Genomic DNA, 25,758 nt, shown 5'->3' on the forward strand with positions numbered 1-25,758 from the left:
CTGTGTGTGTGTCTGTAACTGTGTGTGTGTTTGTAACAGTGTTTTTGTCTGTACCTGTGTGTGTTGGTGTTTGTGTCTGTGTTTGTGTCTGTAACTGTGTGTGTGTGTGTAATGGTTTGTTTCTGTGTTTGTGTCTGTAACAGTGTGTGTGTGTAATGGTTTGTGTCTGTAACGGTGTGTGTGTGTAATGGTTTGTGTCTGTAACAGTGTGTGTGTCTGTTTCTCAGAGCTGCGACAAAATCAAGCAGTCTGCCTCGGGAACGAAGCGCCGCGTCTTCATCGTGGAGACGATGGGCGGATACTGCGGTTACCTAGCAACCACCACCGGTATCGCCGTGGGCGCAGACGCCGTCTACATCTACGAAGAGCCGTTCAGCATCCACGAGCTGGAGGCGTGTTTACATGATCAAAAATACAGTACAAATAGTGGAATATTATTACAATTTAAAGTAAATGTTTTCTATGTGAATGTATAGAAAAGTGTAACTTATTCCTGTGATCAAAGCTGAATTTATTTAATTAATACTTCATTAAAAAAATAATAAACTAAATAATTAATTTAAAAATACAGTAAAAATCACAAAATAATATTATAATTTACAACGGCTGTTTTCTATGTGAATATTGTGATGTTGATTTTACAGACAAACGTGGAGCATTTGACCGATAAAATGAAGAATGATATTCAGAGAGGACTCGTTCTGAGGTAACGCTCGCAGTCTTTCAGTGTAATCAGGGTTGGGGAAGTTACTTCGAAAAGTAATGCATTACAATATTGCGTTGATCCCTTAAAAAGTAACTAATTGTGGTACTTAGTTACTTTTTTTTAGAAAAGTAATGCGTTACGTTACAGTTGCGTTAATTTTTTCTCACGCCTCTGCACTTCGATTTGTCTCAACGTGAGGACTGGAGAGCTGTCAGTCAATAAATTGGAAAACAAAGTAACTTGCGTTACTTATTTGAAAAAGTAATCTGATTACATAACTCAAGTTACTGGTAATAATGAGCATAATGAACGGGTTGTGTGAGGACTGATGCTGTTCTCTGCAGGAATGAGAAGTGCCACAAGCACTACACCACTGACTTCATCCACAACCTGTACTCCGCCGAGGGCAAAGGTGTGTTCGACTGCAGGGTCAACGTGCTGGGTCACCTGCAGCAGGTGAGAGGTCATGTGACCGGTGACCCCGGGACACTCGTGCCCGCAGGGATGAGGCTGTTGGTAATGTGTTCTGTGTGTTCAGGGTGGCGTTCCCACACCGTTCGACAGGAACTTTGGCACTAAACTGGGAGTGAAGTCTGTGCTGTGGCTGACGGAGAAGACGAGGGACTCCTACAGGCAGGGTGAGGAACTGAAGAATGGGGCTGAAATAAAATCAAGTGATAAAGTAAACTTTGACTTAAAAAACTTAAATGAATATTAGAAATGTTGCCTTTATTAAACCTGAAATAAATATAAAAACATATAACAATTACTAAAAATGACCAATTTATATTACAGCTTAATAGAAATATTAAAAAACAAAAATAATGATAAAAACACAAATCAATAAATAAAAATTACAGCTAAATAGAAATAATAAAAATATAAAACGCATAACAAAATGACAAAAACGGATTTTTTAAAAATTAATACAATTATAAAAGTACAAAAAATGTACTAAAACTGAATTAAATAAAAATTACAGCTAAATAGAAATATTAAAATGACAATAAAAGCATGTAAAAAACTTGAAAAAATGATAAAATCACACAAAATTACAAACACTGTAATAAATAAATAGAGCTAAATGGAAGTTTAAAAAATTGAATAAAATGATTTAAAACGCGCAATTACAAAAACTGAAATAAAAATTACAGCTAAATATAAATATTAAAAAATGTTAAATTATAAAGCGCATAACAAAATTGCAAAATCTGAAATATAAGTTACGACTAAATAGAAATATTTTTAAAGAACTAATAACATTATAAAAACAACAAAATGACTAAAACTGAATTTAAAAAAAAAATTACAGCTAAATAGAAATATTAAAATAATAATAAAACCACAAACTTAAAATTAACATAAGTACAAAAATTTAAATAAAAGGGAAATAAATGGAAGTTTAAAAAAACAGATAAAATTATTTAAAAAAATAACAAAACTACTGAAACAGCAAAATATATATAGATTTAATGAAAAATAATAAAAATTGAAAGCATATGACAAAATTACTGAAAGTAAAATGAGTATAAATTAGTTAAATTGAAATGTATAAAAAAACAGAATAAAATGCTAAAAGCACACATGGACCAGATAATAAACGATGTGTGTGTTGCAGGCCGTGTGTTTGCGAACGCTCAGGATACGGCGTGTGTGATCGGCATGAAGAAGAAGGTCATGTCGTTCAGTCCCGTCACCGAACTCAAGACACACACCGACTTCGAGTGAGAGATTTACCTCGCTAACAGTCAACATCTGCAGATTAATACCGTATTAATACCTGTGTGTGTGTTTCTGACGTGTGTGTGTGTGTGTGTGCGCAGGCACAGGATGCCGAGGGAACAGTGGTGGCTGAATCTGCGTCCGATGCTGAAGATGTTGGCGAAGTATCAGACCAGTTTTGACGAGTACGTGACAGGAGAGATCGAGCATGTGACCCGCCGGACCCTCAGCATCGAGACGGGCTTCTAGAGATTCAACACCTCTCCAGCAGGGGGCGCTAGTGTTCTCAACCCTGACCCCTGTAACACCTCTCCAGCAGGGGGCGCTAGTGTTCTCAACCCTGACCCATACAACACCTCTCCAGCAGGGGGCGCTAGTGTTCTCAACCCTGACCCATACAACACCTCTCCAGCAGGGGGCGCTAGTGTTCTCAACCCTGACCCATACAACACCTCTCCAGCAGGGGGCGCTAGTGTTCTCAACCCTGACCCCTGACCCATACAACACCTCTCCAGCAGGGGGCGCTAGTGTTCTCAACCCTGACCCCTGTAACACCTCTCCAGCAGGGGGCGCTAGTGTTCTCAACCCTGACCCATACAACACCTCTCCAGCAGGGGGCGCTAGTGTTCTCAACCCTGACCCATACAACACCTCTCCAGCAGGGGGAGCTAGTGTTCTCAACCCTGACCCATACAACCCCTCTCCAGCAGGGGGCGCTAGTGTTCTCAACCCTGACCCATACAACACCTCTCCCGCAGGGGGCGCTAGTGTTCTCAACCCTGACCCATACAACCCCTCTCCAGCAGGGGGCGCTAGTGTTCTCAACCCTGACCCCTGACCCATACAACACCTCTCCAGCAGGGGGCGCTAGTGTTCTCAACCCTGACCCATGTAACACCTCTCCCGCAGGGGGCGCTAGTGTTCTCAACCCTGACCCATACAACCCCTCTCCAGCAGGGGGCGCTAGTGTTCTCAACCCTGACCCCTGACCCATACAACCCCTCTCCAGCAGGGGGCGCTAGTGTTCTCAACCCTGACCCATACAACCCCTCTCCAGCAGGGGGCGCTAGTGTTCTCAACCCTGACCCCTGACCCATACAACACCTCTCCAGCAGGGGGCGCTAGTGTTCTCAACCCTGACCCATGTAACACCTCTCCCGCAGGGGGCGCTAGTGTTCTCAACCCTGACCCATACAACCCCTCTCCAGCAGGGGGCGCTAGTGTTCTCAACCCTGACCCCTGACCCATACAACCCCTCTCCAGCAGGGGGCGCTAGTGTTCTCAACCCTGACCCCTGACCTCATCATGTGACACACTGACATTAGTGTTCATGAAGTACTTTCATCATGAAATAACTCAATATTAAAGAGATTAGTGTGTTGTTGTATTAGTGCTCGTGCCTTTGTCTTGTTTTTGTTAGTTTTAACAACTGGCCTTGTTGTAATATTTCCTTCATAAATATGAATCTTCATATTTGAACGGTTGTGTGTGTTTGCGACGGAAGATCTTGTGTTTCTGAGAGATTTGAAGTCTCTCAGGCTGAAAGGATTTATTTGTGAAATGATTTGTAGTTTTGTCTGTATTTTCCTCTGATTGTAACTCAGGAGTTTCCTCTAGAAATGCTGCCGATTTTTCACCCTAAATCACGTTTACAGATTAATATGTTAGATCTGCATGTCTGAACCTTTGAAGTTCATAAATAAATATAGATATTTTCTGCTGATTTCTGTGTTTTGTACTATATTTCTACAATACTGTTACTGAAGCAGCATAAAATCAGTGACAATGTACCTACAATTAGTTTATTAATTATAATTTATTTATTTGAAGATTATAATATAATAATTTTATAAAAAATATATAGTTATAATTATACAGTAATATATTATTGCATATAATCAAATAATTTAGTTAATATAAAATTATATTTAGTATATAATAAAATGTTTTTTATATATGTACACAAAAATTTTTAAGCCAATTGTATTATAATTATTTTATTTTATAGATAATATATAGAATAATATTTTGTGATTATATAATATATGTATATATTATTTTATATATATAATTATGATTATAATATAATGCTATATATAATAAACTATATAATATAATTTATATATATATATATATTTTAATATACAAATATAATATAATTTATATATATTTATAAGGAAATTATACTTTTAAAAATGAATGACGCCAACATATACACATGCTCACACACAAGCGAATATTTTCTTTATTTAAAAGCTATTGCTGGATATATCCTGGGATGATTATGTATGAAGCTAACATATTATCGCACATTATAATAATAACATTCTGTGCGGTGTTTCTGGCTGTTTGCTGGAGTTGGTCCTCCGGTATCCCATAATGCCTCACCGTCAGCGCTGGTAAATCGCGCATGCGCAGTTGCTCGGCCTCTTTTGGATCCGCACCTCTTCTGCTAAAATGGTGAGTGTTTGTGGCCCGAGAGAGTAATCTTCAAACATCTTCTCTATCGCTCTCATATAACTGCCATTTCTCATAACTCAGTGTTTGGAAGAGTGAATTAAACATGATCTCTGCTGTATATGTCGAAGTAGACGATGATAGCGTCTTTAAATGTTATTGTGATGCGCTGTTAGTGTCAGTGAGTCGCGGCTCTGAATCCGAGTCGAATGATTGTGTGAAAACAGTGACTTTAGCGATTCAGTTTAGAGAAATCGCGTCTTTATTAACACGTAAATGAGATGTAGTTTGGCGTGATGTTTATAGTCATAACAGCAGATAGTTTGAGGAGTGTGAAGTTGACTATTACTGTTGTTTAGTTGATAGAGATGAACATAATGCAGTGTAGAAGTTGGTTTAGTTCATGTCATTAACTCGGATGTGTAAGTTAGTCTGGTGTATTTTCTGCAGTAAAACAAACTTTTCCTCTAAACACTGAGATGATGCTAGCCTCATATTGCTGTACAGCTCGTATATAAATGTTTATTTAATGTTGTAGTATTAGCTAGTTCAGTCATTCAACACACTCTCCAGTCATTTCTGCAAATCAACAGATTTTATGAAATTCTGTGATCCAAATGTGTCATTTATAATTTCCCATATTTTTTAAATGTTTTATTTAAAGTATCCCGTATTTATTGAAACGTGTCCCATGTAAAGTATCTCATATTTATTGAAATCTCTGTGAAATATATCCCATATTTATTAAAATGTATCATATATTTATTAAAATGTGTCCTATGTAAAGTATCTCATATTTATTTAAGTCTCTGTGAAGTATGTCGTATTGATTAATGTTTCTGATTCCTCGTCAGGCCAAGCGCACCAAGAAGGTGGGGATTGTGGGGAAGTACGGCACCCGTTACGGTGCGTCCCTCAGGAAGATGGTGAAGAAGATTGAGATCAGCCAACATGCCAAATACACCTGTTCTTTCTGTGGGAAGGTGAGATCAGTCGTGTGTAAACCGGGAAACTTGACTACCGCATCACCGGCACTGGCTCGCCAAAACACATTTGTTGTTACGTGAATATTACGACACGAGTGAAGCGCAAAGCTTTGTTTAAATGTTACATTGCATCCATGGAAACGTTTGGATTCGCGGTACGCCACATGAGCCAGTAAATCTTTGTAGGCTTTGTGTTATGTTTCTGCGATCTGGACACCCGATTATCAGCGAATTTATCAATATTCCATTAGACGCGGAATATCTTGATTCTTTTCCCAAATCTTCATTCACGTCTCGCCCATTTTCACAGGAGATTGTAAACGATTCTTCCGTTAGATTGCTTTTAATTTGTCCTACAGCGCTTTTTTTATTACTTTACCACAGTAAAAATGAGAGTATAATAGGCCTGATACCATTTTGCTTGCACACAAAATTCTATTAAACACCGTTTGTGCTTGTTATTACGCTAAGGCACTTCAAGTTTATTTGTATAGTGCATTTCACTCACGCTTGGGATTATAGTTTCGCTTCTGGCAGCGCAAAATCCAACGTAGCGTAAATGTGTCGACCTGTGTAAGATAAAACTCACTCTTCAGAACTTTTACAGCATCAGGAGAAAACATGAAGATATTAGAAAGAGAATGACTGTCTCTATTGTGTCCCACATCTCAAAGCGCAGAGCGGTAGGATATATGACGCATCTTTGTCGGGAAATATAAAATTAATGTTTTTTAAATTAATAGCTTTCATATTTTATTTGGGTTACCAATATTTATCAATATTACCAATATTTTGCCCCGCCCTCGTCATCAGGGAAAAGAAGAGATGCTGCAAGAGGAACTTATTCTGATTCTAGATTATTAAAACTATAATGATGATGTGCACCTGTAGATCATTCAGAATAAGCACTGCAATATTCCATACCAAATATGAATGGTCCGATGTTTGTTTGTGTGTTCAGACTAAGATGAAGAGAAAGGCTGTCGGTATCTGGCATTGTGGATCCTGCATGAAAACTGTGGCTGGCGGCGCCTGGACATACAAGTAAGAGCGAATGCCATTCCTAATCAAAGCTTCATCTAATGTTTAAATACTCTGACGTCTCGCTCGGTCTCTTCCACAGCACAACGTCAGCCGTCACGGTTAAATCTGCCATCAAGAGGCTGAAGGAGCTCAAGGACCAGTAAACCGCACGCTGGTTGTGTACAGATCTTCATTCCCTATTGGACTGTGTTTTTCTCTGTGGCTCGTTGGAACATCCCATAATAAACCTGAGTCTAGAGCGGGACTTGCTTCTGTCTTATTTCATTGCAAAACGAAACGTTTGAATTTGCATGATCATGGTGTAGATTTGCGTTTCTAAAATAATCAGATTTAATGAGGGAAAATTAGTTTGGAAAGGGAATGTGAAAACTCTGATTCCCACGGAAATGTAATCTAAATTGTGCTGAAGAGTAACAGTCTGGGTCTGGAAATAAAAACGTTCATTTTCTCAACGGGGAAGTTGATTATTCACGATAACTCGTAAACCTTTAAAGACAGACAGACTGAGTTACGAGGTTGTTAATCGAGGGGATTTGCTTCCGCTGAATCCGTCAGCCCACGTTAACTGCCTTTTTTTTTAATAATCCTGTTTAACAGCTCAATTCCTGAGAACTACATTACCCATGATGCTCTATTGGTGCTATTACACCAATCTTGAGTAGGAAAAAAGCATATAATATATATATATATATATATAAAAGTGCTGTAAAATCGATTAGTTGCATCTAACAAAAGTCTCTGTGTAAATATATTTGTTAAACAAATATTCAATGAGATTAATTGATTTGACAGCACGTGTGTGTGTGTATATATATATACACAAGCGATATCACACGTGCACAACGTCACCATTTTCACATATTTGGGACTAATGCTAATGCTTTTTTTTAAAGTGGAATAATTCTTTCCTTCACTTAAGCTGCTAAAATCACAGTCTCATACCTGTCAGATTGCTTCAAATCATAGTTTGTGTTGAGATTTTCCTCATATCTGATTGGTTCAATTTGTCACTTATAACAAAGCTTTTTTTTTAATCCATATGGTGAAAAATGAATGGGAAAAATACTTCTGGAACCTTGAGTTTGATTCTCAAAAAATACATGTTAGATATCCCTTGCAGTAATTATGAATGACTAGAAATATCATGCAAAACTAGATTAAAAGTGATGGAAACTCAAAAGGAAAACATCTGTGGATATAGAAAGAGTTCTCAGGTTGTAAGACCATCAACATACATAAACATCAATCTGACTGCACTCAAAAATATGAACTGAATCGAGCTGAATAATGACACTATTGTCTTTTGTAGAGCTCCTTTAATGAGTTTTGACACATTAACTGTTATTTTCCTTTGAATTTCTATGAAGGTGCTCTGAAATGATCAATTTAAAGTTTTATAGAAATAAATGTGCTTTGACCAGTGTCTAAATGGATAGAACCTTAAAGCTAAAAAACAACAACTTTTAATGTTTATATATGTGGTGTTTAATGTGCTTTAAGACAAACCGTGTGTAAATTCATAAGTCGACAGCATTGCTGAGTATTTTCTCCCTTAAAACTGCAGTGAACCAAAGACAGTCTCAAAAACACGCTTTGAAATCGCTGGTGTTTCTGACGTCACAAACGACCTTGTAACCAATCAGATCAACGTGTGATCGTCAACGAGTGGATCTCTGAGTGAGTGAGTGAGTGGAGGCGGGGCTCATTTGCATATTCATAGAACCGCGCATACTAAATGAGGCAAGGGTGTCGAGTTACATTCAAGCTATTTTAAGACATGAAGAATTTTTTCTGGAAAAAATATAAATCTTACAGTCTATGCCTATGGTCTAAATAGGTAATTTTGGTGATCGAAGATGAGTTTTAAGGGGTACAATTATTGACCACAGGGAGACTAAATGTGGTTTCAAAGTCAAATTCTTCATGGTAGATTAGTCCGTATTAGTGTCAAGCTCCTTTATCTCATTTCATGTGGCAGAAGATTAGATGTTAAAATTGTCTAATGTGACATTTTGAAAGATTTTGGGTTGTTGCCATTTTTATTCAGCAATAACACATGATAACACATAAAACAGCACAGCATTGTAAATTAAGGCCACTAAACTAGAGAAATGTATTATTATTTGGATGTTTACTGTGTTAAGAGGGATAGTTGACCCAAAAAAAAATTTTCATTGTTAACTCATCCCTTCTTTCTTTTACTGAACACAAAGGAAGATATTTTGAAGATTATTTTGTAAGTAAAGTTGTGGGGCACCATTGCCTTCCATAGCATGAAAACATAAAAAAATACTATGGAAGTCAACGGGGTCCATCAACTGTCTGCTCACAAACATTCTTTAAATATCTTTCTTATTGTTCAGCAGAAGAAAGAAATTCATACAGGTACAACTTATGGGTGAGTAAATGATGACAGAATTTACATTTTTTGGGTGAACAGGTAAACCTACCCTTTAAGCGAATGTGAAATGGGATACATAGCCGAAACCGCTCACTCATTCACGAATCCCTATATAGTTGGAATTTGACTGCACTATATAGTGGATAGGGAGCGATTTCGGATCTATAATCTAAATAGTGGGCGGGGACAGTCAGGAAACGTCATCATCACGCGCCTCATGCATTGTGCGTCACAGCTGCGACACACGCGACTCTTCCGTTCGGCCTGTGTACGCGCAAAGACGCGCTTTCATATTTTAACCCGTAATTTATATTAAGAATCACTCATAATTATGGCCGCCGCCGCAGTTCCCGTGAGGAAGAGGCTCATGAAGGAGGAAGATATGACTAAAATCGAGTTTGAAACGAGTGAAGAGGTGGATGTGACTCCGACTTTCGACACGATGGGCCTGAGGGAAGATTTACTGCGCGGGATCTACGCGTACGGTAAAAACGCTTAATTAATCATTAATTACTGCAAAAATTCACGACATATCAGGTTATAGAGCTCCATATGAGATTATTCGGAAGTGAGAGAAGATCTACGCTAACGGTCGTGATCAATACACGAAGATTAAGTTACATGAATCAATAACTGGCCCTTTAAATATCATAATAATACCGGTTCCTTTACTTTATCATGTTTATTAGTAACTGAGGCGATTGTGGTGTTTTAATAGAGCGCCCATTGCATCCGAGTAACGTTACTGTATTAAACTCAACTAGTTCTGTCAGTAGACATTGTGTTATTTATATATATGTGTGTGTGTGTTCAAGTCTATGATATGTGTTTGTGTCTAAAGCAAATGAGAGATTAGAATAAATTTATATTTTTGCACAAAAAAAAAGTTACTTATGATATTTTTTATACTGGGGTGCAAATCGGATGGTTCATCACGATATGATATCGATTCTCACAGCCAACGATACGATATTTGCCGATACCTAAACAAAATTCCGTGATATGATTACGATTCGATTCATCATATTTTCAACAGGTGACCAAATTACAAGCAATACCATAAATAAATACAGTAAAACAAGGACTCAAATGAAATAATCAGTGTTTTTCAGGTAGGTCTAAGAAGTTTTCAGGCACAGAAATTAAAGTAATCAAGTGTATAATAACACTGCATAGTCTTCAGTGTATAAATAAATGTAGATTTATAATATTAAAGTTATACAAATTTAGTGAAAGATTGTCAAAATAAAGGTGTCACTTTAAAAAATGTTAGCTATCGATTTTTTTACATGTATCAGTCATTTTATTGATATATCAATCCGTATCTCTATGTATCGTTACTAGGGATGGGAATCGAAAACCGGTTCCACTCGAGAACCGGTTCTAAATTTTACGATCCATCGATATTGTATGCCCTCGACGTTAACGAGTCCTCTTATCGATGCTCCTGCTCTGAGTCAGCCATAGTATGTACAGACCGTGAACTCACAACTGTCCCTTTTGTCCTTTATCAAGCACCATAGCACCGCGTCCAAAGATAATCTTTGTCCTGCAAAGTCTTATTTGATCAGTGAGTAAAATTGTCTCTCTCTGGTAATGTAGATGAACCGCTGCGCTTGTGACAGGGCGCATGTTAAACTGATCGAGCAGAGAGAGAGAGAGAGAGAGAGAGAGAGAGAGAGAGAGAGAGAGAGAGAGAGAGAGAGAGAGAGAGAGAGCCCCGGTCGCGCGCACGCACTCTCTCTCTTCGGAGCAAGGCGAAAGTAGGCTTCACCGTCTCAAAACTAAGCGCTGTCTTCCTCTCTCCCTCGCACATATTAATCAAAATAAACGACACGATGGTAAGGTAGGGAGACTGAAGTTTTATGTGGAGCATTCGGAGATTTGTTTTTCCTGAATTGCCGCTGGGTGTGAATTGTGCTAAAATACGTTGCCTTATCTTCTCTGAAAAGTCTTCCGCACATTCAGCTGACATAATCACACTTCAAATAAACGAAAAAAAACGATCCAGTGATGAAATGTTTTCTGTGATGACACACATCTTGTGGGATGTCCCAACTGGCGGGATAATCACACAACGCGCACACGTCCGATAATGACACGTCCAATTCGCGAACTAATGACTCATTTGAACCGATTCGTTTTAATGAATGGTTAAAACAACTGATCTTTCCAACACTGAACTCACGGGACGTTTAATCGGTGTATAACTAATCGGTAACACTTTACAATAAGGTTCCATTTATTACAGAAATTACATAAAAAGTACAGTTTGCTTAGTCAAGTGTAAGCATTAAAACGACTTGTTTTCCCCCCCGAAAAAGACTACTTTTTCCCACACAGTGCTATCAGGAATCGATAAGAGAATCGTTAAAGAATCGGATCGATAAGCAGAATCGTTAGTGGCATTGATATTGATAAAATCTTATCAATTCCCATCCCTAATCGTTACACCCCTGTTTTATATGTATAGTCTTACTGTATATTGTGGGATGTTGGTTACTTTCATGCTAGTGTCTAAATACCTTAAATAGTTATTTATTTTAATGGTTGTTTTACTGCTTTTAGGTTTTGAGAAGCCATCAGCCATCCAGCAGCGAGCCATCAAACAGATCATCAAGGGAAGGGACGTCATTGCACAGTAAGTGTTGTAGAGAAATCATGGAGAAGTAGATAAAATAAACTTTTGTTCGTTATTGTGATGTACATTGACTTTGTCTGTTCTCCAGGTCTCAGTCTGGAACCGGTAAAACAGCCACGTTCTGTATCTCCGTGCTGCAGTGTTTGGATATCCAGGTGCGTTGCGCTTTTAGTTCTGATCCGCTTTTCCCTTACATTCCAGTGTTTTTAGTATCATTGCTATACTACTATAGCTTTTTGTCATTTAAATTAGATTTATATTTAAAGTCCCCCTGTAGGCGATAATTGTATTCCTTAAAACTAATCTTTGATCACCAAAATGTCTTCATGTCTTAAAATATCTTGAATGTAACTCGACACCCTTGCCTCATTTAGTGTACTTTGTTCTATGAATATGCAAATGAGCCCCGCCTCCACTCAGTCGTTGACGATCACACGTTGATCTGATTGGTTACAAGGTAGTTTGTGACGTCAGAAACACCAGCGATTTCAAACCGTGTTTTTGAGACTGTCTTTGGTTCACTGCAGTTTTAAGGAGAAAATACTCAGCAATGCTGTCGACTTATGAATTTACACATGATTTGTCTTAACCTGTTAAGTGTCACCCCCCCTTTTTTTGAATAGACATGAAAATGCACATTCCAAACTTAAATGGTATAGGATAAGAATCCTTTGGAATATAGACATAAAATTGGTCTTGTTTTAAAGAAGACATTTGGCAGATTTTTGTAGAAGTGAAATAAATTAAGAAAGTGAAACAGAAAAAAAGTTACAGAAGTTTGAGTTTATGAAAATGTACGATTTAAAAATTTAATTATTCATATTTTATATAAAATATATATTTTCAAAACCTGGACAACTCTTAAACTGCAAAAAAATCAAAGCCAAAAATCTGAACAAGTTGTGTTTCAAATTTTAGGTTGATATCTCAAGAAATGAGCTTTCAGTAAGATTTTGTTTGGGCGCAGTACCAAACTTTTTCACTAGGTCACAACCAGACTCCATTACTGCCCATATAAGGGCGCCCTCCATTTCCATATGTGGTTTGAGTGATCTGAACCATCATTTTCACAATTTTCATACAATTTATAAAGTAGACATCCTATTCAGAAGTAGTATTGGAAGTTTGGCAGATTTTGATATGAATTAAACCTTGAATAAACACATAAAAGAACACATATGTGCGTTATAGCTCGCGGCCACATCACAAATGGTGAATCTATTATTTTTTCTTTATATTTAAAACATTTTCAGACCTTTTTTTTCTAAAATAATTGAATGCTTGCCATCTTTTGAACTCTTGGCATGAAAACAAACTGGTTTCTACCCTTCTTTCATGATTTTTCATGTTCATTGCTATTTCAAAATAAAGGTCTGAACACGCCTAGGAGTATGAAAATATTCTTGTTGCAAATTAATAAATTACGGCTCCTCTGTAATTTGTTTTGAGATTCAGTAACCAAATATGGAAACTAGAGATTGTAAGCTTTCAAATGATATATAGTTTGTCAAGATTAGTTTAGGTTTAGTATAGGTTATTACTGTTTTAAATATGTAATGGATTTGGGCCCACCGGTGGGCCCATGACATTTAAGAGGTTAAAGCATATTAAACACACCACATAGACACATAAACAACATTAACAGCTGGATCTTCACCTCAGGGGGACTTTAAAAGTATGTTATAGTTCAAGTAATGAATTAATTTTTTTCTTCATCACAAGCAATTTTTGCCCCTTTTTTCTTAACCAGGTTCGAGAGACTCAAGCGCTGATTTTGGCTCCGACCAGAGAGTTAGCCGGACAGATCCAGAAGGTAAAGTCACGATTTAGAAAACACGTTATTTGTTTTTGTTATTAATCTTGCGTGTCTGACATGTTGTTCTCTGTTCTGCAGGTGCTTCTGGCGTTGGGTGACTACATGAATGTTCAGTGTCATTCCTGTATTGGAGGCACAAACGTGGGCGAGGACATCAGAAAGCTGGACTACGGTCAGCATGTGGTGGCAGGAACGCCCGGCCGAGTGTTCGGTGAGTTTAACGTTCATTCTTCACTTATAATTAAAGCGATAGTTCACCCAAAAATGAAAATTAGCCCATGATTTAGTCACCCGGAAGCCATCCTAGGTGTATATGACATTCATCTTTCAGACAAACAGTTATATATTTTTGAAAGTCTATCAAAGCCTATCCAACCGTGTTTAGAGTGCTCCACACTGCTCCGGGGGGTTAATACAGGCCTTCTGAAGCGATGCGTTCGTGTAAGAAAAATATCCATATTTAACTTTATTGATTAAAATAACTAGCTTCCAGCAGACAGGCGTACGCAAGTCGACTTGTGCCACGAGAGTAACACTTGACGATGTATTATGTAGGAGTAGCGTAAGCTTTGAACTTCTTGCTATTCAAACACGCCGCTGGGCAACCCCGTCCATCATTACGTTGTGCGTCATGTTCAAGTGTTGCTCTTTTGGCCTAAATTGATGCGTACCTCCGCCTGGCGGAAGCTAGTTATTTTAGTTGATAAAGTTTTTAATATAGATATTTTTCTTACACAAACGCTTCGCTTCAGAAGGCCTTTATTAACCCACCGGAGCAGTGTGGAGCACTTTAATCACGGTCGGATAGGCTTTGATAGACTTTCAAAAAATATATACATATTGACTCCCATTATAAAGCTTGGAAGAGCCTGGACATTTTTTAATATAACTCCGAGTGTGTTCGTCTTAAAGAAGAACGTCATATACACCTAGGATGACTGCAGGGTGAGTAAATCATGGGCTAATTTAAATTTTTGGGTGAACTATCGCTTTAAGTGAAGTGTCAAATTCAGTGGGGGTGCAACGGATCGCTGTTGATCCGCTCCACACGGTTCGGCACGCATGTGATTCGTGGATTAACTGCTAAATTTAACCATCATAGAGTGAAATTTGATCATTTGGACGTGTTTTGTCTTGCTAATTTACACATTCAAACCGTTTTAAACGCAGTAGAAGAGGTGGAGATGGTGACTCGTATCTGTGGAGAGAGAGAGAGAGAGGCGCGTTTCAGCTAGTGATCGAACACTGAAATGATTCCACTTTCGCGTTTCCTCGCCCTTGAACGGACACATTCACACAAAATAATGTATAAATACAGTTTTGGCAAGTGTTCTCTGGGTTCTGTCGTGAGTGAACAAAGAAACCGGATGTTTGTCAGTTGATTCGGTCTTAAAGTGACAGTAGACTAATATTCCTGCTGTTGTCTGTCATTAATGTTAATAAAACAACAAAATACAGCTTTAACAATGATGAAATTTTAATTTCTACTGTGAACAAAGTGTTATTTTACATTTAAGCTTAATTATTAATTTCTGTACCTGAATACTACTGTTAGACTTTAGTATTCATCTCTGCTTTTAATTTGTGTATGTGTCCTTATTTTTATTACTGACTGTTCACCTGTTTTTAATAATGTTCTAACTTTACGATATATATTGATATCTGCCAATTCGAAAAATGATTCGATCCGTGGCTCAAAAAACTTAAATGATCCGAACCGTGAGTTTTGTGATCCGCTCCACCACCACAATTCAGTGTTCATTCAGTTTAGTTTATTTACTTTGTTGATGCTGCAAAGTTATAGTCATTATTCAGTTCAAATTTTGTTCCCATCTGATAGTGTCAGTGCATTTAAATCAATAATCTTACTGAATATAATTTATTTTAAGCACCAATGACCATTTTCCATCCTCTTTGACCCTTATAATCAAACAGTTTTTCCTACTGTACCTTTAAGACTTCTGTATCTCCATGAGCTCTTATGATTGGCTGAAATGAGCAGACACCCCCCCCGATAGGTGTTTAAATACTCAATGGATGTTAATGCGACTCAATGTCTTTCTCACCGTACATAACAATCTTATTTCAAAAGAGAAGATCCTGTTAATGTTCATGATTCCTAGCGTAAATGTTTTCTCTGTCAGACATGATCCGCAGGAGGAGTTTGAGGACTCGTGCCATTAAGATGCTGGTGTTGGATGAAGCGGATGAAATGCTCAACAAGGGTAACGCGTCATGCAATACTTCCTGATGCATGTAAACCTGTTTCAGCTCTCGCGTGACTCTGACTTTTGCTTTTGCAGGTTTTAAGGAACAGATTTACGACGTGTACCGATACCTGCCGCCCGCCACTCAGGTTTGTCTGATCAGCGCCACGCTGCCACACGAGATCCTCGAGATGACCAACAAGTTCATGACCGACCCCATACGCATTCTGGTCAAACGGTGAGACGCTTGAACGGAAATCACACTTAATGTCTGAATATGATTGCATTCGATGAGTAAATATCAAACTACTGTGGAAGGAAAAATGCACAAACACTTTTAACTCTTTAAAACTACTGTATTATATTTAATACACGCCTCTATATGAGCAACATGATATTTTCACACAATCTCCTCCAGTCCTTCTGTGTCTGACTGAGAGTTTAGACTCTTTTATCAAGTAAAAGTCTTTTAGTATAATTGTACAAACGTCCTCCTTCAGCTCGAGCTTCACGAGTCTTTCTGCTGTCAATCTACACTGATTTTATCAAGTAAACGCAAGAATAACTTTGATATTGTTAGTAATATTTCAGCTGGACTGAAGCAGGTTTATTGATTATATTCATCATTTATTAGAAAAATCACGAGTATCAAATATGATCATCAGGCTTTTGAGGAAGGTTTATTTGTTCATCTCTCAATCATCGTTGTATTGCATTGTGTTTAAAAACTACAGATCATAAAATTAATTTAAATATTTCACTAAGACATATTGGGATATCTGCTATAAAGGGCTGATTTACATTACAAGCATCAGAATTTCAGCACTTTTTGTGCATATAAATATCAGCATCTGCAGCAAATATCATATTTTTGCTCAGTTTGAGTCTGAATATATATATATATTTTTTTTTTCCTTAATTCCTCCATATTCTTACAATATCAGACTATATGAGCCATAAAAGCCTGATGTATTAAATATGATGCATTATAAAAAAGTTTTCTTCTGTCTAAAGTTTCCATTTAAACTTTTTTTTTTGACATTTCATATGGCAGGCTTTACAAATCGAGTCACCTTTATTTCTATAATCATCAGTGATGCGAATAGAATTCAGTTCTGCTGTGAAGCAGATCTAAAGACAACTATTATTATTCAGCTGAGGTCGGTTCAGTTCAATAACAGGGTTTTACAGGGTTAACAACACATTTGTTTTAACTATATGAATGCCTCAACATGCACCAATGCTATATTATCTAAATGTCATAATCATTTGTTAACACAAGTATTCATTACTTCAATGAGCTCATTGTTTCTGCATTAAATTATTACGTCGTTTAAAAATGTATTTAAACAATGTAATAATTTAATGAGGAAACTAAGTTATGTATTTCAGAAATGTAAATATACAAATTCATAACTTAGACAGTTTCCTCTGATAACAGATCACTGTAAATTCTAATATGAACTCATGCATTTTCTGTGAGATGATGTGTATTGTGAAAAGCGCTGTACAAATGAACGTGAATTGAATTTCAACATAAATAGGATGAAGTTAAAATAGTGTCCGTGTGTCATCTGAGCACAAACGTCATGTTGAGTTGATGTTTGCTTGTCTCTGCAGTGATGAATTGACACTGGAGGGTATTAAGCAGTTTTTCGTGGCCGTGGAGCGAGAGGAGTGGAAGTTTGACACGCTGTGTGACCTGTACGACACACTGACCATCACACAGGCCGTCATCTTCTGCAACACCAAACGCAAGGTCAGCTGCTAAACACACTACGCTCACGGTTAGATGAGTGTGTGTGGATCAGCATCACTATAGTCATCAAAATATCTAACAACATCCAATCTTCAGCAGTATTTGTAATGCAGGACGACTTCCTGTTTAGTGAGGACTGTGCTGTTACATAATGTTTTCATGCACAAAACTACATTACCGGTCAAATTTGGAATTATTCAAAAATGCAGTAAAAATGGTCTATTATGTTTTAAAGAGCTGTTTTTATGTGGAAAATGTATTGTTAGAGCTGCACGATTTTCACAAAAATCATAATTTCCGATTATTCCCTTGAAATTATAATTGCGATTTATTAATTACGATTATCACAATTTACATTGAATATATATAGGCGTATTATAATACATGTTTACACAAAAATTGTTAACACACACACACACACACACACACACACAAGTACTGTCCCCCTTTACTTAACATACACATCAATTGTAAGAATGACTAATAGTAAAGACTACTAATAGATAAACATTTGGACTATGCTAAAGCAATTAAATAGCAGTCCCAAACTAGTTTTTGGTAATGCTATGTTGATATGAGCCACCACAGTCATTTAAAAATATAACAAATAAAACAAAGTGAGAATAAAATGGCATTTTGGGGTTATGGAAACGACACTTACCATGGTGAATACACAATACTAACAAGAACTGTTAATGAAACAGCTCCTGGTGAATAGAATGAAAATCACACCTGCATGCAAATCCTTCTCAGCTAACACGTGATTTATTGGTATTTTACTTTTCTTTCGTGACTTACTAATTTACATTGTAACGACGTTGCTCGTAGTTTCTTTTGCACTTTATACAGTGAAGCGATACACAGCGTGCGCCGCCGCATTTGCGCGTGCAATTGAAGAGTGCGCGCTACGAGCACAGTATAACGGCTGACAGGACAGTAAAGTACGTTTTTCTGAGGTGAAAGACTTTTTATTTCAGCGTACACTTACGTCACTGCCTGGTATTTCATATTGTCCTGGGTGTTCTGAAGTAGCCGTGATTCATCTCTCATAACTTAATTATGCTCTAAACACACACACACACGCAGAGTGGATTTTCTTTTGTAATCGCGGCTTTGAACAATTACGTAATCGTGGCATCCGTAATCGTAATCGCAATTAGAAATTCGATTAATTGTGTAGCCCTATGTATTATAAAATGTATTTTTTGTGGAAACCATGAAACATTTTATTTTTCAGGATTCTTTGATAAACAGTTCGTCAGCATTTATTTAAAATAGAATCTTTTATAACATTATAAATGTCTTTACTGTCACTTTTTGGTCAATTTAATGCGTCCTTGATGAATAAAAGTTTTGATTTACTTTTTATTTTTTAAATCTTACTTTAAAATTTTAAATTATTTATATGACGGTTTCCAAAAAAATATGAACTGTTTTCAACACTGATAATAATCATAAATGTTTCTTGAGCATCAAATCATCATATTATAGTGCTTTCTGAAGGATCATGTGACACTGAAGACTGGAGTAATGATGCTGAAAATTCAGCTTTGATCACAGAATAAATGTTCACATAGAAAACAGCTGATTAACTTTACGGTATTTTTGATCACATAAATACAGCCTTAGTGAGCGGAAGAGACTCTTTCAGAAACATTAAAAAATCTAGACTTTTGACCTGTAGTGTTTATTTGTAGTCTAACTAGGCAAAGCTGATTAATCAGTTTGGAAATGTAGTATCGACGTCTCGTGTTTGTGTTTAACTTCTGCCGTGTGTTTCAGGTGGACTGGCTGACGGAGAAGATGAGGGAGGCGAACTTCACCGTGTCGTCGATGCATGGAGACATGCCACAGAAAGAGAGAGAGTCCATCATGAAGGAGTTCAGATCTGGAGCCAGGTAAACTCACACTGCTATAGATCTTACAGAACAATTCATCAGTGTATGTAACGTTTTTAAAATATCTTGTAATGTTTAATCAGAATGTCGTAACTGGATCTTCCAGTGGAGCGTCAGTCTTCTCTCTAGTGACGTATGCCGGATCCTTCAATAATTTAGTGCACTTAAGCCCCGCCCCTCTAGCTCATGCTAATCTGCCTACACTTAGAGCCACACCCACTTCTCAACATCCAATCAACTGATGCACAGGACCAAGCCCCGCCCCTCAATCTTATGCTTATCTGCATACACTGCGAGCCACTCCCACATCTTAACACATAATCAACAACCGATGCACGGAACCGAGCCCCGCCCCTCAAGCTCATGTTCATCTGCATAAACAGAGCCACGCCCACATCTCAACATCAAATCAACAACCGCTGCACAGAATTAAGCCCCGCCCCTCAATCTTATGCTTATCTCCATAAACGGAGCCACGCCCACATCTAAACATCAATCAACAACTGATGCCCAGAACCAAGCCCCGCCCCTCAATCTTACGCTCATCTGCATACAGAGCCACGCCCACATCTAGACATCAATCAACAACTGATACACAGAACAAATCCCTGCCTTACATTTTTTTTAAATTTTCCATTATCCGTTACACTCAGATGTACGTCACAATATGGAAGGAAAGATCTGTCGTTGCGTCCTTTAATACAGTGTTCAGTGGAAGCAGATTTTGTCACAAGTGTTTGAAATTGTGTGTGTGTTTCTTGTGTGCAGTCGAGTGTTGATCTCCACAGACGTTTGGGCCAGAGGTCTGGATGTGCCTCAGGTTTCTCTCATCATTAACTACGATCTTCCCAACAACAGAGAGCTGTACATCCACAGGTACACACACACTCTCTCACACACACACCTCAGTCTCACAGTAGTGAACAAGAATTAACTCGCTCGCTATAGACTCAGTGTACGATGATGTTCATATTGTGTACATTGCTTAGGTTCTGGTCTTGCAGTTAAGACTGAAACCTCTAGTTTTAATGAGATTTTAACCACATTTGAGTGTTTCTAACATCTAGGGTTACTTTAGTAAACTGAAACCAAAGCATTAAAAAAAAAGTGTCTCAAAATGAAACTTAAAGGCCTGTTCACATCAAGGACAATAAAGATGTAGTTTTAAAAATCATTCTAAATTCCACATCACAACTATATTGATAATGACACAGTAAAATTATATTGTTAAAATAACTATATAATATACATTTTTTTTCCAGCTGACAGCCAATCAGAATCCATCCTGCTTCTAAAGGGGTGTATGCCCTTTTCACAAGCTGTAAAATAAGTCTCAGGGCCCGTATTCCTAAAGAATCTAAGAATCCTTTTAGAAAACTCTTAATTTAGCTTAAAAACTTTTACGTAGGAGTCTTAGCTTAAGAGTGATTCGGGAACGATCTGAGAGCAACTCTGAGTAAGGAAAAGACAAAAACTTTTATCTTAGTGAGGAGGCGGGGCTGACCCCGTTGCTATGTATTACACAATCTTTTGAAGACTGTGATTGGTTGGTTGTCCAAGAAGGAAAAAAAGAGTGATTAGGGTCTATTCTAAGCCTTCAGTTTGAAATTACATGCGTAATTTTTCCTATTTGACCATTCTCATGCACACACACACACACATTATATTTGTGTATATAAATCCTTTTTTTTATTTACCACACTGTTAATTTCCTATAAGGTATCTGATTGGATTAGAATGATAAAAATTGTTCCACTGTCTATTTAAGTGTTGGTTTGAATGTTGGTTTTAATGTAGCAAACATGGAATAAAAAACAAGAAGGACAAGAAAGCTGAACTGGACAGAGGAACAGTGTTTACTGTGAGGCCAGTTAGTGGATGAACACAAGGCCGGGTGTCACAGCACAGAAGCAGACGTGGGAGCTTATAGCGGTTATAATAAATTATTTACGGTTCATTGCCCCTCCTTATGCGGAAGCCTGCTATATTCATAAATGCAGATGTTTGAGCCTGCAATGTGGGAATGTCCAGTGGAAACTAAATGAACTGCGACACAATAAGAGGTTCTGAAAGTGCTGTAATGTTTGTGTGATCACTCTGCTTACAGAAGTTTGTGACAGACCCAAATCATCACTGCTGCGTTGATGCATTTTCCCAGCTGACAAATATCTTAATGTACAGTAGTGATTTAATTTCTGGCACTACGCCATTCCTGCGCTGTGTCGGAGATGTTATTGTGTCTCTAATAAAACCGGTCACAAACATGATCCCTGCACGATCTAATCTATAGTGTCTTATTAACTCACTGTCATCTGTTGTCTTCTCCCTCTTCGTCTTCCTGCCATTTTCTCCTCTGCTAAAGAAACTCTTAAGCCTCTTAAAAGTCCTCGTCCGTGCTCCTAACAATTCTGACCTTAAGACCTCTTTTAAGGGTTAAGATGCTTTCTGAATTACTTTTTTCTTTACTAGGATTTTCTCTTTAATTTTAGGAGTAAACGCCCACATTTCTAAGAATTTTGTCACTAGGAGCTACTCTTTGCATTAAGATTCTTTAGGAATACGGGCTCAGACGTCCACAGAGTGTGTGTGAAGTTTAGCTCAAAATACCTCACAGATATTTTTTATAACATGTTAAAATAGTCACTTTTTGAGGGTGAGCAAAAACGCACCGCTTTTGTGTCCCTTAAAATGCGAATGAGCCGCTGCTCCCGGCACAGGGGGCGGAGCTTCAAGAGCTTGCAATCACACACGCGCACAGATAATTTCAAAAACGTTTAGTCTTTTATGTTGAAGCCGGAGTCAGAAAGATGGAGAGACTCTAGAAGTGACGACATGTAGAAGCAACAGGACATTTCTGAACGCTTAGTTGATGAATGTGTGCAGCTGATGTGGAGTTAACGATCTTCTAGTCACTGATTAGCATATTCTGTCATGATAATCTATAAATCGTGTTCCGGGGGCGGAGTTTATGTAAATGTTAGGGTTTGTGATGTCACTAACCCGTGAAGAAGCTCATTGTAGTTCCTACCAGCCGTTTGTTGTCGTCCTTAAAAAGAGATTTCTGTGAAAGAAAATCTCTCCCTTTGCTTTGAGCTTTGAGTCGTAACTTTGCAGATGTTGTTTCTGCTCAAACAGCAACATTACACACTAACTACAGCTAGAAAAGTCAAATCATAATCAAACACACCTTTAAAGAGCATTTAAAGCAACAGACGATAAAACTGCAGCGCTTATAATAAACAGAATAATATTGTGTGAACTCTGATATATTTATCGTTCCTGGTGTGAACAGGCTTTAACTTACTAAGATAAAAAAAGAAGAAAAAAAAAAAAATATATATATATAAGCATTTTATTTCAGTTGCCAGGGAAACATTTTGATGTAGTTTAACACATTCTAAAATAATTAACTATTTTTTTTAACTATACAGACATTAAAAATAAAAAATGACAAAACACAAAATGACTAAAACTAGAAAAATATAAAAACTAATTCAATCTTTTAATTATATAGCAGTATCTCAGTGATGCTGTAATAACACTGATCTTGACGGATGTGATGACATCAGATGTTGACGTGTCTGAATTCTCGTGTCTCGTCAGGATTGGTCGATCGGGTCGTTACGGCAGGAAGGGTGTGGCCATCAACTTCGTGAAGAACGACGACATCCGTATCCTACGAGATATTGAGCAGTACTATTCCACTCAGATCGACGAGATGCCCATGAACGGTGAGTCTTACATCATCATCTCTTCAGCTTATTCCTCACTTTAACCAAGGGGCGTCATCATCATAATGTCTCAATAAAAGGAATTATTAATATTGATGACACATTTAATATTGGTTTTATTTACCACAACTCTAACTCCGATTCAGTATGTACATTTTAGTTAACCCTCTGGTGCCCTTTTTTAACCCTTTTTTTATTTCATTGAAATGTTTTTTATTTAATATTTTGTCTTTTTAGGGGATTTTACGGTACTAAATTATATATATGTTGTATTTATAATCCATTTATTCACTTTTTGAGCATAGACCTGAATAAAAAATGATCAAACTTAAAACTAAAATGATCAAACTAAAGCATTCCAGATTTACAACTAAGACGACACTTGGCAGAGTGATTTTTTTTTAAAGTCACAGAATTTTACGTTTATGAGAAATGCACTATTTTCAATATTTATATGAAATATATATTTTCAAAAACATGTTTTACTCTAAAACTGAGAAAATCAAAGCCATTTGATTTGTGTGCAACAAAGTTGTTCAAAATTTGAGCCTGATATCTCCGTAAATGAGCGTTCACTGAGAGTTTGTTCGGCTGCAGTTCCAAATGCTTCCACTAGAGGAAATTCGTCTCCTGTTCATTTAGACCGCGAGCAGCACAAGTGTGACTATTTTTAAATAAGTAAAAAGTAAAACAAATCAAACATTTTTGTGATGACAGAAAATGATGATGATTAAAAAAAACATGCCAAAGTGCTAATTTTTAGTTAAAGGACCCAAAAATGAAAATGATGTCATTAATGACTCACCCTCATGTGGCTCCAAGCCCGTAAGACCTCCGTTCATCTTCAGAACACAGTTTAAGATATTTTAGATTTAGTCCGAGAGTTTTCTGTCCCTCCATTGAAAATCTATGTACGGTATACTGTCCTTGTCCAGAAAGACAATAAAGACATCATCAAAGTAGTCCATGTGACATCAGTGGGTTAGTTAGAATGTTTTGAAGCATCGAAAATACATTTTTTTCCAAAAATAACAAAAACGACGACTTTATTCAGCATTGAAATAAAGTCTTCCGGTTCTGTTGGGGATCCGCGTGCACTGACGCCGCTGATGACGTAAGACGAGCTGACGTGTATCTGGTGCGTCCGTGTTTTCGGGTTCAAATAAATATGGCTGGGCAAAAAAAAATGCAAGTCTTCCTCTGTGTGGAAATCCTTAGACATGTTTGCAAAGATTGTTTTGTTTCCAGCGTGCGTCTCCCTCAGACTGTAAACGAAGCTCGGGCGCACCAGACACACGTCAGCTCGTCTTACGTCAGCGGACTCATGAACGCGGATCCAAAACAGAACCGGAAGAGAATACAATGCTGAATAAAGTCGTCGTTTTTGTTATTTTTGGAACAAAATGTCTTTCCGATGCTTCAAAACATTCTAACTAACCCACTGAGGTCACATGGACTACTTTGATGATGTCTTTATTGTCTTTCTGGACAAGGACAGTATACCGTACATAGATTTTCAATGGAGGGACAGAAAACTCTCGGACTAAATCTAAAATATCTTAAACTGTGTTCTGAAGATGAACGGAGGTCTTACGGGCTTGGAGCGACATGAGGGTGAGTCATTAATGACATCATTTTCATTTTTGGGTGAACTAACCCTTTAAGAATTCTTTTTTTTTTTCGGTTGACAATTTTTCCTGGTGTTCATCAATGTTCCTTGGTTGGACACAAAAAAATCTATGAAATACTTAAAAAAACCTCTCATTGTTAAACCTCATATAAATGGGATTTTTTTTCCCCTCTGGCGTGTTTTTTATTTATTTTATTTTTATACATATTTTTTATTTTTTTTATTTTTTCTATAATAAAAAATATAAAAGTTGTTTGTGACATGAATAAAGGCATTACAAAAATAAAAAAAATGAGTGCAAGATTATAAATGTTGAGATCTCATGGTTTATTGACTTGTTTTTCAGTGGCTGACCTGATCTGAGGGCTGAAATATTCCAGAACCGGTTTGCTTTCATTTGGATCTTTTATTTTCCACCTTGTAATTCTTTTTATTTACAGTTTTTATGTAGTTTGAGCTCAGATGGGCTGTATTGTGTTTCCTGCGCTTTATTGGGTTTTGTAAATAAAGAGTCTTTGTCTTCATCTTTTGATCTGATGTGTTTTATTCTGATTAAACTCTTTTAATTTAAGGTTCTGACTGATTTCACTGCTGCGTTTGATATTCTAGATAAGAGTTGAAGTGAGAATTATAGCATCCGCAAACACTTCAGAAGAAATATTCAACAGTCAACCCTTAATAGATTAAAGTATTAATGGGTCAAGTGTTGATGATGCGTCTTTAGCCGTTTCTTGAATGCGTTTAAAGACTCAAAGCAGCT

At 37.3% G+C, this 25,758-nt stretch overlaps 3 protein-coding genes across 4 annotated transcripts in view; all 3 read left to right on the forward strand.

Annotated features, from left to right (window-relative positions):
* LOC143757488 (ATP-dependent 6-phosphofructokinase, liver type-like) overlaps nt 1-4,151 on the forward strand; it is a 20,682-nt gene extending 16,531 nt beyond the window's left edge. The window contains exons 17-23 of one of the 2 annotated variants that reach the window (XM_077248554.1): nt 228-392; nt 645-706; nt 1,051-1,162; nt 1,245-1,344; nt 2,325-2,430; nt 2,530-2,688; nt 2,881-2,975. In XM_077248554.1, the coding sequence (XP_077104669.1) occupies nt 228-392; nt 645-706; nt 1,051-1,162; nt 1,245-1,344; nt 2,325-2,430; nt 2,530-2,677 (693 nt within the window). In that variant the 3' untranslated portion in view covers nt 2,678-2,688; nt 2,881-2,975. Of the gene's footprint in view, nt 1-227; nt 393-644; nt 707-1,050; nt 1,163-1,244; nt 1,345-2,324; nt 2,431-2,529 lie in introns of both variants that reach the window. The other variant, XM_077248553.1, reaches the window with a different exon arrangement.
* Nucleotides 4,152-4,790: 639 nt separating this feature from the next.
* Nucleotides 4,791-7,159, forward strand: LOC143757487 (large ribosomal subunit protein eL43). The gene is made up of 4 exons (XM_077248552.1): nt 4,791-4,888; nt 5,740-5,868; nt 6,833-6,915; nt 6,995-7,159. Exons 1-4 carry the CDS (start codon nt 4,886-4,888, stop codon nt 7,056-7,058), a joined length of 279 nt encoding a protein of 92 aa, XP_077104667.1. The 5' UTR covers nt 4,791-4,885; the 3' UTR covers nt 7,059-7,159.
* A 2,370-nt stretch (nt 7,160-9,529) lies between these two features.
* LOC143757491 (eukaryotic initiation factor 4A-III) lies at nt 9,530-25,522 on the forward strand. Its single transcript, XM_077248559.1, has 12 exons — nt 9,530-9,801; nt 11,885-11,957; nt 12,046-12,112; nt 13,708-13,770; nt 13,852-13,984; nt 15,918-15,998; nt 16,077-16,218; nt 17,601-17,739; nt 19,522-19,637; nt 20,406-20,513; nt 23,241-23,368; nt 25,345-25,522. The coding sequence occupies exons 1-12, from the start codon at nt 9,648-9,650 to the stop codon at nt 25,359-25,361; spliced, it is 1,221 nt and encodes a 406-aa protein (XP_077104674.1). The 5' UTR covers nt 9,530-9,647; the 3' UTR covers nt 25,362-25,522.
* Nucleotides 25,523-25,758: the final 236 nt, after the last annotated feature.

The sequence above is a fragment of the Siphateles boraxobius genome, unplaced genomic scaffold, assembly GCF_051911475.1.
Source record: "Siphateles boraxobius isolate OS27281-9 unplaced genomic scaffold, OSU_SipBor_1 303, whole genome shotgun sequence".
NCBI lineage: Eukaryota > Metazoa > Chordata > Actinopteri > Cypriniformes > Leuciscidae > Siphateles > Siphateles boraxobius.